The sequence below is a fragment of the Budorcas taxicolor genome, chromosome 10 (assembly GCF_023091745.1).
Source record: "Budorcas taxicolor isolate Tak-1 chromosome 10, Takin1.1, whole genome shotgun sequence".
In the NCBI taxonomy this organism is placed as follows: Eukaryota; Metazoa; Chordata; class Mammalia; order Artiodactyla; family Bovidae; genus Budorcas; species Budorcas taxicolor.
Genome location: NC_068919.1, coordinates 9,487,543 through 9,506,488, shown reverse-complemented (window position 1 = coordinate 9,506,488; position 18,946 = coordinate 9,487,543). Strand labels below are relative to the sequence as shown.

The 18,946-nt window shown below is 36.3% G+C and overlaps 1 protein-coding gene across 1 annotated transcript in view; it reads left to right on the top strand.

Moving 5' to 3' along the window:
• AP3B1 (adaptor related protein complex 3 subunit beta 1) overlaps positions 1-18,946 on the top strand; it is a 239,174-nt gene that overhangs the window by 68,342 nt on the left and 151,886 nt on the right. The window contains exon 7 of the mRNA XM_052646454.1: positions 625-807. Coding sequence (XP_052502414.1) covers positions 625-807 — 183 coding nt within the window. The remainder of the gene's footprint in view (positions 1-624; positions 808-18,946) is intronic.

The following is an 18,946-nucleotide window of genomic DNA, read 5'->3' as shown; positions in this document are numbered from 1 at the left end:
ATGTAAAATTTGAAAGTGTTTTTGTTCTAAAGACATTTATGAGTTCAGCACACATTTTAAGATAGATTCTTCATAGATAGCATCATTGACTGAATGGACATGAATTTGAGCAAACTCCGGGAGATAGTGAAGGACAGGGAAGCCCGGCATGCTGCAGTCCATGGGGTTGCAAAGAGTCAGACATGACTTAGCGACTGAACAACATGGTGAAATTGTCATTCTCATTTTAAACTGACATGATATGGTCTTTGTTATTGTACTGAGTAATGAATCTTTAGAGTTTGGGTAAGCTTTCAAAATGAAAACTGCCCATAATTAATATGCCTAATCCATGTATGAACAGTCCATCGAAATTTAACATGATGAAATAAGAAATATAATTTCTAATACTAATACTTCTGATTCTAAGTGTTAGCTTTTCAGATATGTTTCAGCTATCAATATTATTCTTTTGGGCAGTGACTCTTCAAAATTTATTTGTTATTCAAACATGAGTATTTTATTAGTCAAGTGTCTGAATAAATACTGATTGCCATAACACTGATTGCGTCTCTGTAATGCCTGAGTAGAATCTTTGATGTAGGAAAACGTTTTTTAATGAGTTACTATTTCTTTCTTTTCTAGTTGGTGGCTGGCAGTGTTGTCATGGCATTTGAAGAAGTTTGCCCAGATAGAATAGATCTCATTCACAAGAATTACCGCAAACTATGTAATTTACTAGTTGATGTAGAAGAGTGGGGACAGGTTGTCATAATCCACATGCTAACTCGATATGCTCGTACACAGTTTGTCAGTCCTTGGAAAGAGGTAAGTGTTGAATAATCTTATACTTACACAGTATACTGAGAAAATGGATGCGGTTTCTAAAATGTGTACAAAGATTTAAGAGTAGGAAAATATAAAAATCTGGCATGTTTAAGGAGGACTAATTTTTTTCACGTTCTTTTGGAAAGCAGAAAACCAGTATAAATGCATCGATAATTGTTCATTGTTTTGGCTCTGACTGATGCATGATTAATGACATAGTGAATAAACTTTTGGTATGAGGCCTGGCAAGAGGCCCTTGTTGGGAACAGCAGCTCGGTAAAGTGTTGGCAGTGACATTGCCAAATCATGGATTTTTTTGGTTGTTAGTGTCATACCTTTGAGACCCAACTATTCCAGGCATTCACTTGTAAAAAGTAGATAATGTGATTCTAACATATGTGAATTTATACCAAAGATAATTTCGCACCTTTACAGGTAAATTGTGAACTCAACTGCTTTTTCCTAGTTTTAGATTTCTAGAATGTTTGTTTTACTTTTTTTCACTTACGCTGGTAGAACTTTAGTAAAATTAATAATTAAATATACCTTAACAGTGAAGTTGTTTTCTTTGTGCCGATGAACTTTAGAAGCATACCTTACTTTTTTTATTACATTAACAAGTTAGAAAACCTTACTACATAGTTTGCAATAGAGATCTCAGTGTATATGTAAGATTTAAGGGTAAACTATAGCTTGTTTAAAGAAATCACTAAATATTATAAAATAGCACTTGCATTCATTCTGTACTTAATGATATTTCTTTGTCTTTTTAAAAAGCAGTATTAAAGATTTTAAAAACAGAATGGAAAGTAAAAGACCAGATTACCAACCAGTTATGTCACAGGGGTTTTTACACAAGCTTATGAATAGGCTTTGTGGAATGTTCAGTACTAATTGCTTTTGTTAATTAGAAATAATATTAAAGTGAGAGAAAAACATATAAAAGGGAAAAATGTTCATAATTCTTGCTTTAGGTGATATATCTAGTTTTCAGATATTTAAGAAGCTTAAATGTTAAAAATATTTATCAGTGTTTTCTGCATTTACCAAGTATTGTTACTGTTAAAAAGTATTTAACTTTTTAAAAAATATATCTTTAACCAGAAGGCTACTTGTAATATTGACTTCATCTTAATTTTAATATTTAAAAGGTGATTGGGTTATTCTACTTAAAATTCAAAGGAGATTTTAAACTATTCATATGTAAACATCTAATGTCACATATAGCTCTTAGATTGATGAAATTTTAGCTTTGAACAAAGTAAAATTTTGAAGGCAGTTTTGCTGGATTAAGCAGCATGTCCATGCTGCAAGTGTCTTGACCCTTTCCTGTCAGTGGTAACTTGGAAGAGAGATTTTTTTGTTGCTAATAGCTATAGCTATCTCTTTTATTTCAGCCAGTCACTTTCCAGAATGCTATTCATATATATATTTTTTTCCTGTTGCGTAAGATTATAGGTTATTTTATCTTATTTAGCTATTGTCACCATTTAAAATTTTTTAATTTTAATTTCCTGTAATCATCAAATCATTTTCAGTAACTGTATGTATCATTATGTAGAATCTAGAATTTTTAAAAATGTATTTTTCTTACCTTCTAAAAATAGATTTTCAAATATCTCTTTTTGTAATTGTCTGTGTTTCTATTCCTTGAATTTTATTTTATTTTAGGTAAAGTTAGTTGTTAAAGCTGTTCACAAAGCCCAACAGTTAAAATCTACACTGCCATGTATATTTACTCTTTTGACAGATAATTTTAGAAATTGATACTGTAGTGCATTCTTTGTGTTTTCATGTGTAACTCTGTGAACATCAATTTTTACAAACATGAGATGAAGTCTGATCGTTGTTCTGGGTGCACTGGAATTGGACTACCTCATTTCTTTGCCACTTCTTTGCAGTCTGACGTTGGCATTATTCTAAATTCTGTAGGCTAGTTGAAATATTTTGTAGTTGCCAGCTCTGCAGCTCTGTCCTCAGGAAGACTGCTTCGGGAGCAACCACAGGGGTTGTAGGGGAGGGTGGGCAGTGCTACTCCTGGGAATCTTGCCACCATTCCAAATGGAGCAGCTTCACCTTTGCTTGCCTTTCATAGGCAGCTATATGTATGATTTCCTTTGAGAAAGGCTCCTTGGCTTGAGAAATGGAAAGAAAGAAAACCACTTAAATAGAACATTTGTAAGGGTGTAGCTAACTACAATCATATGTATTTTTTAAAATTATAGAAGCAGTCGAAGCACATGGTGAAATAAAAATCAGTCTTTTCATAATTCGTTCCTTTATATATATTTGCTCATGACTTCTAAAATATTTTTTTAACTCATTTTAATAAGTTTCTGACTGTTTGAAAGTCCATGAACTGTAGCCCACCAGGCTCCCCTGTCCATAGAATTCTCCAGACAAGAACTCTGGAGTGGGTTGCCATTCTCTTCTCCAGGGGATCTTCCTGACCCAGGGATCGAACCCAGGTCTCCTGAATTGGAGGCAGATTCTTTACTGTCTAAGCCACCAGGGAAGCCCTGTTCTAGGCAAAGCTAATTTTGAAGCCCCCTCCCCAATCCTTAGTGCTCAAACATTACAATTAGCTAACAACCATAATTAACTTTACTTTTCAAAGAGAAAAATTATGTTTCTCATTGAATTCTTTAAAACATTTGTTTGTGTTCATATGCTTGAAGGGTAGCAAAAAATTTTTTTTGTTTGTTTTAAGGAATTGAAAATTATAAGTACCTTCTGAGATGGACTGATGTACATGCTATTTTGTTAGTAAGTCCTCAAATGAACACATCATGTACAAACAAGCTTCTTCAGGGGCAGAAGCGATTTTTAATTTAGTTTATTTGCATCATTATAGATCAGTATTTAGGCTGTTTATATGTAAATGTATGATTTGCGGAACAATTAAGTGTTGACAAAGTAGATTGCAGTCATATCAATTGCAGTGCATTTTCCATAATTTTTCTAACTGACATCTTTGATGATAAATAGTGGATGCCAAGTCAAAGCCGATTATACAGTGCACTAGGAATTCATGGGGCTGTCAGGGAGAAGACCGATTGACTTTAAATTTACATATTAATGAGAAGATTTGTTAAGAGGGTGCTTGACTATAGAAAATAACAGCATATTTATAGGGCACGACATTTTATAAATACAGCTGATGCAGGAAAATGGAAATTAAACCTTTTAGGTTAATAAATTCAAGGGACTGCTAAAATGCATATTTGCATTTTTATTTTCTTAAATTTACCTTACTCTTTACAGTCCAAGTGGCTGCTTTTTTTTTTTTTAATTCTAGGTCAACTTTGTATAATTTTCAAGGATATAAAATTACTTAAATATCTTCTTTGTAGCGTTCAAGCTTATTGTAGGAGAATAGTGAAAGTATAAATGATGTAAGTCTCTAACTAAAATTGCTTTTGTAGAAGTAATAGATTAAAAAAAATAAATGTTATAAAGCACCAAGTAAATTTTAACAGTGATTTTTTAAAAAAATATTTGTGGCATTAGTTACAGACTGAAGTGAATCTCATGTCACTGGGCCTGATAAGAATGTCTTTAATTTTGTGAATTTAAAGTTGAACTTTCTTTAGGAGATGATGATGGTTTTTGCAATAATTATCAAAATATTTTACTTCACTAGTTTAGAACTTAAAATTCTGTTGTTCACAGTTACTTTTTAGTATATGATTCCAGATAATGAATTCTGGTGGAAATACATATTCCAGTTTGAAATTTGAGGTGGTAATTCTACTTTTCTGCCTCCCATTATGTCTGTACTTTAGTTGTAAAACCTTACATAGCTGTAAGAAAGTTCCAAGTTTACAGTTACATTTAAAATATTTTTAAGATAGGTTTCTTAAGTTTTTCAAGGGTAACTATAAAATAAGAACTCATCAGAACACAAAGTTCATGTACATACTTCTTGATTAGCAATTTTCTGCAAGTATGAAGATATTTGGAGGAAAAATTCAAAACTCCACATCTAGCTCCTGTTTTAGAGGAACCTGAGTGTTAGAGATCATTTTTTAAACTTTCTTTGCAGGTTAATTTTCTTTGTAAAAGAAATTTTGTATTTTGTTTTACTAGTGGGCTGTATTTGAATCTTACTTGGTATCCTGTGGATTTTTAAAAAAACAAAAGCTTGAAGACTTGGGGTAGAATCCATGCTTTACAACACACTTTTAAAAGTTTTTTGCTCACTCTTTCAGACAACTATTGAGGAAGGAAAGGTTCAGTGTGCAGTTTAATGGGAAACTGTGGACCACGTGGTGATACTGAAATGAGGTCTCTGTCTCTCCCTTCATTGGTTATGGAGCATTTATCTTAAAGATTACTTTTTGTTGTTGTTGTTTATAGTTTATTTTTGTTTGGCCTTTTTTTTTTTTTTTTAATTTAAATTGGTTTTGCCATACAGTGACATGAATCCACCACAGGTGTACATGCGTTCCCAAACATGAACCCCCCTCCCTTTGTTTGGCTTTTTAAACGTACATACTTTCTTTTCTAAAGAAGCGTTTAAAATTGTATTCAAGCAACATGTGTATGGTTAAAAGAGTATTGCAAGGCTTACAAGAAACAGCATTTTCCTATCCCACTTTTTCCCATGCCTGTATCAGCTATTTCAAATTTCTTTTAGGCCTTTTCATATTTGTGTGCATTTAACTTTCTCCATTTCTAAGTTATATATATATCTATATATATATGGTGCTATGTAGCTATATAGATACATATATGTAGCTGTGGTGCTACATAGCACCACATATATGTATTATATGTAAGGATATATATAGTGTATATATTATATCATGCATATATATTATATATAATATAAAGATATATATTATGTATATACATTAAGTATATCTTTACATATAATTCATATATGTGGTGCCAGCATGCAAAATGAGCACAATTTCTGGTAGTTTGAATATTCTTTGGCACTCCCTTCTGGAATTGAAATTGCCTAGTTTATCATGTGACTATTACAAAGCACACCACATTCTCCATCAGAAAATTAAATCGTCTCCAAATATTATTGTATATGCAGTTATTGAGATTCTACCAGTTGCCTACCAAATATCAACTCTCCAGCTTCACTTTCTAAATAAAAGAATCCTGATTTTTGTTCAGAGTAGCCATATATCCAGTTAAAATAACCAGCTTCCTCTCAAACTCCCTTGGAGTCAAGAAATGGCTGTATGAACCAGTTGGAGAAATTGAAATAGTTGTGGAGATATTCTGGCTGAGATTCTAGGAAAGCCATTGTTTTCCTGGCAGACTTATTTGATGTATTTATTTTACCCCTTGCCTTTTTTTCATTGTTTCTTCTTGGAATGTATGTGTGATGAATACAAGTACCGCAGCCATTTGGCAGGCATGAAGATGAAGCCACACTCTGGAATTTTGAAAATAAAAAAAGTTTTCAGTATGGGTAACTTGATATTTCTGTTACATATAGCTGAACACATTCTAGTCAGCACTGTTGTCACATATCTAGTATTCCAATAACTTCATACTCTTCCAGGAGATGTCCTGGAGGCTCTGTATCCTCCTGTTCTAATCTGGTTGCTTTCTAGGCTTGCTAGACAGCTGTTGTTCTGGAACTTAATTTCTTCTCTCTTCTGTGTTAAATCCTCTATTTCTTAGGCCTTCCTGTCTGTACTGTCTTCTTTTTTGGTCTTCCGGAATGGAGCACAATGGGTAGATGAGAGATAAAATTTCAAGACTTTGCAGTATTGCTGTCACGCTTGATATTTTGACTGGACTCTTGGGTCAGTCTTCTCTTCTGTCTTCTATGTTTGAAATGTCTTGCTACTTTTACACTTCTTAGCCAGATGTAATACTGTTGTATCACATGTTCTGAGAGCTCTGTAGTCACAGATTTTTCTTTTCTGCAGGTAACTCTATTTTTTCTTGTTTGTTTGAATCCTCAAAAAGATGTTTTTTTGCTTGTTTATTTTTTCTTAAAATATTTAGAGGATTAGCAAGGTTGCATCTTCGGTGTGGATCATTCTATATGCTCTGTATATTCACTTCTTCCTATATTTTAGGGAATTGTCTTTTTATGTTTCAGTTTTTTAATTTGATGGTCAAACTTCTTTTCCTACTCGTCAATTTTATGCTTCAGGAATACAAATTTTTCTATTTTATAATCTTTTGTCTGCTATCTGTCACCTCTATAAATAATTGCTTTAATGTTTGCCTTTTTATTTGCATTCATACATCTCCAGTCTTTTGTGTGAGTGTTAGTAATTTGATTTCAGTGACTTGAAAGTCTGTTACTTAAAATTTTTTCTAAATTTGGTAATGATATTGCTTTCGTTTTTAAGTTTACTCAGGTTTCACTCTTTCCTTTATTCTGTGATTTGAATATGTGAGGTATTTTATTTTTTTTGAGTTCACATTCTTACTAACTTGCTAGAGAATTTCTTTTGATATATGGAGAACTTTTTTACAGAATAATTTATCTTTTGCACTTTTTTCCTTTTGTGCCATGAATGTATTGCACGGTAATTATGCTCTTCTCCTGTTGCAGCTACGTGGGAAGTGCTGGTACAGACATTTTGTTCATTCTGATATAGTGTGACTTCTTCATTCTGTCCCACCATATCCAAAGACCATTTGTCTCTTCCTCTCAGTTTCAGTCTGACTGTGGGTTGTTTTATTGTGTTCTCATTCAGTTCAGTCGCTCAGTTGTGTCTGACTCTTTGCAACCCCATGAACCGCAGCACGCCAGGCCTCCGTGTCCATCACCAACTCCCGGAGTCCACGCAAACCCATGTCCATCGAGTCAGTGATGCCATCCAACTAACTCATCCTCTGTCGTCCCCTTTTCCTCCTGCCCTCAATCTTTCCCAGCATCAGGGTCTTTTCAAATGAGTCATCTCCTCACATCAGGTGGCAAAAGTATTGGAGTTTCAGCTTCAACATCAGTCCTACCAATGAACACCCAGGACTGATCTCCTTTAGGATGGACTGGTTGGATCTCCTTGCAGTCCAAGGGACTCTGAAGAGTCTTCTCCAACACCACAGTTCAAAAGCATCAGTTCTTCTGTGCTCAGCTTTTATAGTCCTACTCTCACATCCATACATGACTACTGGAAAAACCATAGTCTTGACTAGATGGACCTTTGTTGACAAAGTAATGTCTCTGCTTTTGAATATACTATCTAGGTTGGTCATAATTTTCCTTCCAGGGAGTAAGCGTCTTTTAATTTAATGGCTGCAATCACCATCTGCAATGATTTTGGAGACCCGAAAGATAAAGTCAGCCACTGTTGCCACTGTTTCCCCATCTGTTGCCATGAAGTGATGGGACTGGATGCCATGACCTTAGTTTTCTGAGTGTTGAGCTTTAAGCCAACTTTTTCACTCTCCACTTTCACTTTCATCAAGAGGCTTTTAGTTCTTCTTCACTTTCGTCCATAAGGGTGGTATCATCTGCATATCTGAGGTTATAGATATTTCTCCCAGCAATCTTGATTCCAGCTTGTGCTTCATCCAGCCCAGTGTTTTTCATGATGTACTCTGCATATAAGTTAAGTAAGTAGGGTGACAATATACAGCCTTGATGTACTCCTTTTCCTATTTGGAACCAGTCTGTTGTTCTGTGTCCAGTTCTAACTGTTGCTTCCTTGACCTGCATACAGGTTTCTCAGGAGGCAGGTCAGGTGGCCTGGTATTCCCATCTCTTGAAGAATTTTCCAGAGTTTATTGTGATCTACACAAAGGCTTTGGCATAGTCAATAAAGCAGAAATAGATGTTTTTCTGGAACTCTCTTGCTTTTTCAATGACCCAGTGGATGTTGGCAATTTGATGTCTGGTTCCTCTGCCTTTTCTAAAACCAGCTTGAACATCTGGAATTTCACGGTTCACATATTGCTGAAGCCTGGCTTGGAGAATTTTGAGCATTACTTTACTAGCATGTGAGATGAGTGCAATTGTGCAGTAGTTTGAGCATTCTTTGGCATTGCCTGTCTTTGGGATTAGAATGAAAACTGACCCTTTCCAGGCCTGTGGCCATTGCTCAGTTTTCCAAGTTTGCTGGCATATTGAGTACAACACTTTCACAGCATCATCTTTCAGGATTTGAAACAGCTCCACTGGAATTCCATCACCTCCACTAGCTTTGTTCATAGTGATGCTTTCTAAGGCCCACTTGACTTCACATTCCAGGACGTCTGGCTCTAGGTGAGTGATCACACCATTGTGGTTATCTGGGTCGTGAAGATCTTTTTTGTACAGTTCTGTGTATTTTTGCCACCTCTTCTTAATATCTTCTGCTTCTGTTAGGTCCATACCATTTCTGTCCTTTATCGAGCCCATCTTTGCATGAAATGTTCCCTTGGTATCTCTAATTTTCTTGAAGAAATCTCTATTCTTTTCCATTCTATTGTTTTCCTCTATTTCTTTGCATTGATCGCTAAGGAAGGCTTTCTTATCTCTCCTTGCTATTCTTTGAAACCCTGCATTCAAATGGGTATATCTTTCCTTTTCTCCTTTGCCTTTTGCTTCCCTTCTTTTCACAGCTATTTGTAAGGCCTCCTCAGGCAGCCATTTTGCTTTTTTGCATATCTTTTTCTTGGGATGGTCTTGATCTCTGTCTCCGGTACAATGTCACGGACCTCCGTCCATAGTTCTTCAGGCACTGTCTGTCAGATCTGGTCCCTTAAATCTATTTCTCACTTCCACTGTGTGAATCATAAGGGACTATTACTTATTATTGTGTGCTTATTACTCTAGCATAAAGGATTATGCCTATTCTTCTTTGTTTTTGTAGCCTTATGGCATTTTGGGAAAAGAATAACTTGTGAGATAATAAATTCAGTCTCAACAGAGATTAATGTCATTTTTAGGAAAATTGAGCACTTATTTTGGAACTTTCTTAAATGACCTATACTATCATTGATATCACCCAGTATATTCCTTTTAAGAAATGCTCTTAGCCTGTAAGTTGTTCTTGTTATTATTGTTCAACCCAAGAATTCTGCTGTCCAGTACAGTCATTACTAGCTATATGTGGCTGTTTAAATTAACTGAAATTGAAAATCACTTCCTCAGTTGCACTGGACTCACATCAAGTGTTCAGTAGTCATGTGAGGCTGGTGCCTACTATATTCAGTAGTGTAATAGAAAATGTTTCCTTTATCACAGAAGTTTCTATTGGACAGTATTATTGGACTGTTCTATTGGACAGTATTAGTTCTTTTAGGGAGTGCTGGGTTTACTGTTTACCTTCCCACCTGCTTCTCCTTACCGCTTACTTCCACTATGAATCTCCCTTGTGACCTTACGTTACCCTCAGTAGGACGAAAAGATAAGAAAAACCCCTCAGTTTTCTTCTGTCCAGATTGAGAGGCAAGGGTCCTTAATGAACAGTCTCAAGAACTGAAGAATGTATTTTTGTAGGGTCTTGTCTTTTTAAAAAACTTTTTTAAAAGTTTATGCCAGTAGTTTGTGACCCTCTTCTTGTTTCTTTCTACTGACTGATTTTTTTCTAGTTTTAATATTTTTCCCTCATACCATTTGTATTTGGGAAAAGTCTATTTTCTGTCTTTCTCTCACCATATTTACCTTGGAGCCCCCAAATGTTCACAGTATTAAAAGTATTTTATGACTTGGAACATGTACTATTAATAAGTGAGTCTTAGGAAGAGAGATGCAAAGGTTAAAACATTAAGAAATGTGAGTCATTCTCCTGTCCTTTTCTGATGTCTGTCCTTTTTTCACTGTGCTTTTGTCCTTGACATTCTGTCATGGATATTTATATCACTGTTTTTTCTTGACCCTATGCCCCATTTGTTTCCTGTTTTTTTATTTTTCTTGTTAATCTTATTTATTTTCTCTGTGTTAGTCTTATTACTCTATACCATAAAGGATTAATATTGAATTTATCTTCTAACAATCCTGTTATTTATAATTTTCAGTTTTGTGATTTTGCTGCTTAGTAGTTTTGCATATTCATCTCATAGAAAATTATGGTTTTATGTAATCTAATAATGTAATTTTAAGCAGTCCATTTTATTCTATTCTATTTTTCATTTAGCTGATATCCCCTGGTGGCTCAGATGATAGAGTCTGCTTTCAGTGCAGGAGACGTGGGTTTGATCCCTCAGTCGAGAAGATTCCATAGAGAAGGGAATCGCTACCCACTCTGGTATTCTTGCCTGGAAATCCCATGGGCAGAGGAGCCTGGCAGGCTACAGTCCATGAGGTTGCAAAGAGTCGGACACAACTGAGCAACTAACACTTAACATACAAACTTTAAGTTTCTGATACATATCTTAAAATTAGTGCAGTTCTCCTGGAAATTGCAAGCCTTCAGTACGCTACAGAGTTCCAAAATGGTTATGTCAGACAGATTCTGCTGGTGCGTTGTTGTCTGGATGGTAGAGAGAATGTGGCAGTCTATGGCCATGGCACCCTGAACGCGCCCGACCTCCTCTGATCGTTGAAGCTAAGCTGGGTCGGGCCTGGTCAGTACTTGGATGGGAGAGCGTGGCAGATGCTGTTGATTGTCTCTAGCAGACACTCCTGTTCAAAAGGAGCTTCCTTGCAGACAGATTCCCCGCAGGGATTTTGTCTTTGTAGAAGCCATGTTGCTTCCTAGCCCAAGCTAATCCAGTTAATGTTAAGTACATTCCCTTTGTAGGTGATGAGTTTAGGAATGGGCATGCAGCACAGTTCTGGCCAACGTGAAGTAATTAGAAATATGAGAAAAGTGGGATACGGAGGGGTGCATGAGAAACATTTAATAGAAAAAGTATGAAGACGTCTGACCTGAGGCTGAGATGTAACTCCATGGACTTAATGCTTTTAATTTCTGCTGATGGAATACCTTGATCAGATTAACTCTCTGGGAAATTATTTTGAAAACCAGCAGCTAAAGGCACTATCAGATGATCAAAAGTAGGCAAAACTAGAGTGGACTTTACGTGGGAAGGACTGAAGTTTCAGGGTGGGGGTTTGCAGAATTTGCCTCAGAGTACTTCCCAATCCCATGTAATAATGGAAAAGTCAGTCTTACTTACTTAGGTATTAGAGAACAGACTTCAAGGTTGGCAGAATACCTGAAAAGTTTGGAGAAAATTCCAGAAAGGTGTGGGAATGACAGGATGGTGCATGCTTGGAAATACATGTAAACACCATCCAAAACATTAGCTGACCAACTCTACATGTGTGAGAAAGACTCCAATGGGTCTAGCAAAAAAAAGAAAGCGTTAATTGGATGATAAGAAAAGAAAAAAACTAAATAGAGATTTCACTTGCTGGCCACATTAGGATAGACAGAGTTTGGAGTTTGAAACCAGTAAAGTGCCTGCTATAACAAACTTCAATACATGTGAGAGGAATGCAACATGTGGAAGAATTTATAGTGTGTAGTTGGTAGTATTCAGAATACAATTTGAAAAAGTCAGCAGACATGAGAAACAAAAATATAGCTAATACTCAAGAGAAAAAGTAGGCAACAGAAACATAGTCATCAAGAAGAGGCCATTACCAGACAAATAATGCAGTTACTACATTTATTTTATTTATATATACACACACACAGAGCAAAAATATTAAAAGGCAAGATAGTTACATTGAGTGAACAAAGGAGCAATCTTAACATGATAAAGGCCCTATAAGAAAGAAAGAAATGGAAATTCTAGTGCTGAAAAACACAATGGTTAAATGAAAAAGGAGCTAGATAGATTTAACAGCCAGGAAAAGGCTGTAAAAATGTTGAGAAACCTGAAGATAGATTAATAGAAATTATTCATTCTGAAGAAACAAGAGAGAAACAAATGAAGAAAAGTGAACAGTCTCAGGGCCGTGTGAACAACATGGAATGAAATCCTTGTAATTAAAATCCCTAAATAAGAGGAAAGAATGAATGGAATAGAAGTAATACCTGAAGAAATAAAAGCGAAAAAAATTTCAAGTTTAAAGGTGAAAAAAACAAGTGTACCCATCCAGGAAACACATCAAATTCCCAGGCAAAAGAAATAAAAAGGTATACCTTTGTACATCATAGTCAAACTTCTGAAATCAAAAGGAAAAGAGAAAACCGTGCAAGCAGATGGAGATTAAACAATGCATTATATACAGAGAAACAGTTATTATGACTGACTGCTGATAAACAATGGAGTCTAAGAAACAATGGAATGTCTTTACATTATTGAGAGAAAAATCTATCAACAAAGATTTCTATATTAAGCAAAAGCATTCTTCAAAAATAAAGATGGAATGAAGACATTTTCAGATAAACTAAATTGAAAAATTCATACATAGGAGAACTGTATTGTAAGTGATACTGCAAGAAGTTGTTTTGGTTGAAGATAAATGATAATCAGTGATGTATACATGTGTTTACATCCATCTGTCTGGCTTCTCAGGTAGCCCAGTGGTAAGGAATTTGCCTGCCAATGCAGAAAACACAGGAGATGCAGGTTTGATCCCTGGGTTGGGAAGATCCCCTGGAGGAAGAAATGGCAACCCACTCCAGTTTTCTTGCCTAGAAAATCCAATGGACAGAGGAGCCTGGTGGCCTGTAGTCCGTGCGGTTGCAAAGAGCTGGATATGACTTAGGACTTACCGACTGAACACACGGGCGTGGGAGTGAATATGTGAGGAGTCATGATTAATTTTACCTAAGTTGGGTTTAATTTTATTTTGTAGTTTATGATTGAGTGAGAACCACTTGAAAAGGCATTCTGCACAAAAAACTTTATCTTATTTCTCTGGTCATGAGATTGAGATTGGTTAGTTTTCAGATGACTGGGGCCGCTCTTTCTCATGTCTTAGAACTCAGGTTGAACATCAGCTTGTGTCATGAGTACATCTTACTGCAGAGTAACATAGGAAAATGCCTTATGTAGAGTCTTTAGATTTTTCAGTAACAAGATATGGAAACCAGTACATTTGAAAACGCATCTCTTAAGTACTGGCGCTGAACGTGTCGTCATGAAAAATGAGAAGTGTTGTGGGCGATTGAGTGCTCTGGATTTTCAGACTGACTCAAGTCAAAGTTACTGGGCACAGGTGTTTCTATAATTGTGATGTATTGGGGGGTGTTCAGTGTTCGAGCATTCTCAAACCCATACTTCCACCTGTGGTGTAGTGGTCGCTAGGCTGTGGTATAAAGACATATAAAGTGAAGAGCAGAGCAGTTACCTCAAGGAAGGAAAAAATATTTCAAACCAGTATATATGTTTTCTGTTGTTTTATATAGACCTAATTTGAGGAGAAAGAGGCTACTTTTTTTTTTTGAGAAAAATATTAAACTTCAAAATGACGGACTTTAAAAAAGAAAGCAAATGTGTGCCATTCATACTGAATAGTTTAATGAAGCATTTATGATACTGCCAGTCACCTCCTCACTCTGATCTTGTCAGGGAATTCTGACCCATTGTGAGCATGGTGCCCCTCCAGTATACTGTGGTGTCTATGGACTGAATGTTTATGTCCTTCAAAATCCACGTGTTGAAATCCTTAACTCCCAATGTGATGTATTTTTCGGTGAGGACTTTGAGAAGGAATTAGATTTCAGTCAAGTTGTGAGTGTGGGGTTCTCATCATGGGAACAGTGCCCTTCTAAGAAGAGGCATTGGAGAGCGTGCCTCCTTTCTCTTTCTCTGCCCGTGTGAAGACATAGTGAGAAGGCAGCCAGCTGCAATCTAGGAAGTGGATTCTCACCAGAAAACTGTGAAAAATAAATGTCTGTTGTTTAAGCTACGCAGTCTGTGGTATTTTGTTAAAGTAGCTCAAGCTTGCTGTTATGAGTGAGTATCGCATGGCATGACAGTGTCCTGATATATTCCCCTGTAGCTTTTAAGCATTATGTAGTAGTCTGTGTCCACGGTAGAGTGCAGTCATTGTATTCTTCTGGTTTAGATCTTAAGTTGGTGCTAGCGCTGAGGGTCTGACATGACTGAGTGACTTCACTTTCACTTTTCACTTTTATGCATTGGAGAAGGAAATGGCAACCCACTCCAGTGTTCTTGCCTGGAGAATCCCAGGGATGACGGAGCCTGATGGGTTGCCGTCTCTGGGGTCGCACAGAGTTGGACGCGACTGAAGCTACTTAGCAACAGCAGCAGCGCCCTGCGGGCTGCTTGGAATTCAGAAGACAAGTAGGTATACTCAGTGTCTCTTTCTTGGCTACTGCCAACACCATGGTAATTAAAGAAAGAGATGGCAGGAATAATGATAATATTTATAAACTGTGCCTTTCCAGAAATATGCTTTATGAAATAATAGGTAATTTTTTTGGACTTCATAAAGCTTATATTTAATGTAACCAGCATTTCTCTTACTGAAAGTCAATGTTCTAGAGCTTGATGAAAAGTTAATTTTATTTTGATTTTTATATTAGCATTTGGGGTGGTCAGTACATGAGTGGAGAGAGACCTACTTTCATATGAAACAAGATATATTAAACTCATTGATTCTTTTAAAAGATTTGTTTTAAATTTATTTTTAAACCAGTCTTAGGTTCATAGCAAAATAGGGTGAAAAATGCAAGGAGTTCCTTTATATTCCCTATGCCTGCCTACCTCCCTGTCGACATCTTTCTCCACAGTAGTAGTACATTTATTGCAATTGATGAACGTATGTTAATAATACATCACTAACACCTGAAGTCCACCACTTACATTAAGGCTTGCTCATGTTGTCCCTTCTGTTGGTTTTGACAAATGTATAATGACCTGACCCCACCATTGTGATATTTTATAAAACAATTTCACTGTTCTAAAAATTCTCTGTATTCTGCTTATTTATTCCTCTTTCTGCTACAAATCCTGGCAATCATTTTTTTTTAATTGCCTCCATAGTTTTCCTTTGTCAGAGTATCATTTGGTTAGAATCATCCACTCTGTAGCCTTCCTGGATTGACTACCTTGAATAGTAAATATGAGTTTAAGGATGCTCTGTGTCTTTTCATGTCTCTGTTAGCTCATTTCTCTTTAGGACCAAATAATATTCCATTATCTAGATGCCCCAGAGTTTATTCATCCATTTCCCTGCTGAAGGATATCTCACTTGCCTCTGTAAATTGGCAGTTACGGGTAAAGCTGTGCAGATTTCTGTGTCAGCTTGTTCTGGCGTAAACCAAGGACTCTGATTACTCATATGTGTGTGTGCTTAGTCGCTCAGTCTTGTCTGATTTTGCCGCCCTGTGGACTGTGGCTTGCCAGGCGCCTCTGTCCACGGGGATTCTCCAGGCAGGAATAGTGGAGTGGGTTGCCATGCCCTCCTCCAGGGAATCTTCCCAACCCAGGGATCGAACCGAGGTCTCCCACATTGCAGGCATACTCTTTACCATCTGAGCTACCAGGGAAAGCCCCTGATTACTCATCCATTTGATGATAACATATATAATTTTGCAAGAAGCTGCCAGATTTTCTTTAATAGTGGCAGTACTGTTTTGTGTTCCCACTGGCAGTGAACGAGAACTTCTTTTGCTTTTAGTGCTGTCAGTATCCTGGATTTTGGCCGTTCTGACACATGTGCACTGCTGCTGCTGCTGCTAAGTCGCTTCAGTCGTGTCCGACTCTGTGCGACCCCATAGACGGCAGCCCACCAGGCTCCGCTGTCCCTGGGATTCTTCAGGCAAGAACGCTGGAGTGGGTTGCCCTTACCTTCTCCAATGCATGAAAGTGAAGTCACTGAATCGTGTCCAACTCTCGGCGACCCCATGGACTGCAGCCTACCAGGCTCCTCTGTCCATGGGATTTTCCAGGCAAGAGTACTGGAGTGGGGTGCCATTGCCTTCTCCGAATGTGCACTAGTATGTTGTTTTAATTTGCATTTCCCTAATTAGATGTAATGTAATGTTGAACATCTTTTCAGAAGCTTGAAAGTGAAAACTGAAAGTCGCTCAGTTGTGTCTGACTCTTTGCAACCCCATGGACTATAATCCATGGAATTCTCCAGGCCAGAATACTGGAGTGGGTAGCCTTTCCCTTCTCAGGGTATCTTCCTGACACAAAGATTGAACCCAGGTCTCCCGCATTGCAGGCGGATTCTTTACCAGCTGAGCCACAAGGGAAGCCCAAGAATACTGGAATGGGTAGCCTATCCTTTCTCCAGCGGATCTTTCCAAATCTATATATCTTCCTGAAAATATGTATCTTTTTTGGTGAGTTAGCTGTTCAGATCCTTTGCCCATTTTTTAATTGAGTTGTTAGCTTTCTCATAGTTGAGTTTGTATATTTTGGATAACACCCCTTTACCAGATAAATCTTTTCCAAATATTTTTCCAACTCTGTGGCTTGTCTTACCTTTGTCTTGACAGCTTTTACAAAGCAGACAGTTTTTATTTTAATGAAGTTCAGTCTGTCAGTTATTTCTTTCATGGATTGTGCCTTTGGTGGTGTTATCTAAAAGTCATCACTATACCAAGGTCATCTAGATTTTCTCCTACGTTACATTCTGGAATTTTATGGCTTGCTGTTCCTCATTTGTCTCTAATCCTTTTTGAGTGAATTTTTATAAATGCTGTAGGTCTGTGTCTAGATTGATTATTTTTTGCATGTTGATGTTCACCACCATTTGTTGAAGACCATTTCTTTTCTACTGTATTACCTTTGCTCCTTTGTCACAAGTCAGTTAACTATATATATTCATGCAGGCCTTTTTTGAAATTCCCTGTTCTGTTCCATTAATCTCTTTGTCTATTCTTTCATTAGTACCACACTATCTTGGTTTTCATTACTGTAGCTTTATAGTTTGATCTTGAGTCAGACTCACTGTATAAATGTTAAATTATTGAAAAATTTAAGCATGCACAAAGATAGGGCCAACAGTCTAATGAATCCTCACGTATACATCATTTAGCCGCAGCAGTCATCAACTCATGGCTACTCTCACTTTAACTCAAGCCTCTTCCCACTTCTGTCCCAAATTTTATATACAATTCAAGATATTATATAATTTCACCCATATCTATTCAGAATGTATTTCTAAAACACTGTCTTTAAAGAAACTACAAAGCTGTCTCCATTTTCCAGGTAAGGGATTTAACCTTTTTTTTTGGTTCAGTTGAGTGTGTAAGATGGAGAAGGTTGTCTATTGTATATAATTTCATTTTCTACATGTATGGATACTTTAATAGTAGAAAAATCTTTATTTATAAATATAATTTTTTATACCCATGAGTTTCATCACAAAGATTTTCTATATTTGTGTCCTTGTTATTTCCAGAGTTCCTTTTTGAGCCATTCAATACTTTTCCGTAGGAGCCATGTTTGCTTCTGTATAGGCTGTTTGAGATGCACGTCATCTCAGGATATTCCAAGAATATGGATCCTGCCATGGAAGTGTATTTTAAGCCTGTAGTACTCAGTCATTATTAGCATAATTATTGTTAGAAATCCTTCTGTAAGGAAGACTTGCCTTTCCTCCCCCATTTATTTATTTATTTATTTATTAGTCATTTTATTTTCCTAAGTATGGATTCATAGATATTTATTTTATTCTTTGGGTTATGAACTGATAACATCATTATTTTGTTGCTAAAATGATCTAGATTTATTTTAGCTGCCTTAGTTTTAGAACCAGCTGTGTTCCAAGGTGCAAAAGAGCAGGTTTTACAGTTCATTGCTGGTTTTTTACATCAGATTTCTGTTAAATGGTTCTCTTTGTAATAATCAGTAATTTATTGTTATAAAAGGTGAAATTATTTAAATGATCATGAGGTTTAGAAAAATTGCCAACATAAGCCACTGTATAAAATGTTTTAATTAATACCCATTAAAGTCCCCATGGGTGATAATACCTCATTTCTTTAGCCTCAGTACAAACAATATATATAATAGTTGATTTTTAAAAAGTTTTTTGATGCAAGCACTTCTAAAACAATTTTCTGTTTTCCTGCCCTTTGGTAGCAAATGAAAGATACAAGTTAACATTTTTTCTTTCTAAATTGTACCATATTTTATCCGAGAATCAGGAGATTAGATGGTTAAGATTATATGCATAATATACTCTGAATGAGAATTTAGCATAATACCTAAAGGCTGCTATTACTAATACATAATACCTAATAACTGCTGTTGCAGCTTTGTAGGGAAGGCCTTTCTACTGAATTCTAAATTTATAGATGTTTTGTATGAATTAAAACCTCATGTGTGCATGCGTGCTAAGTTG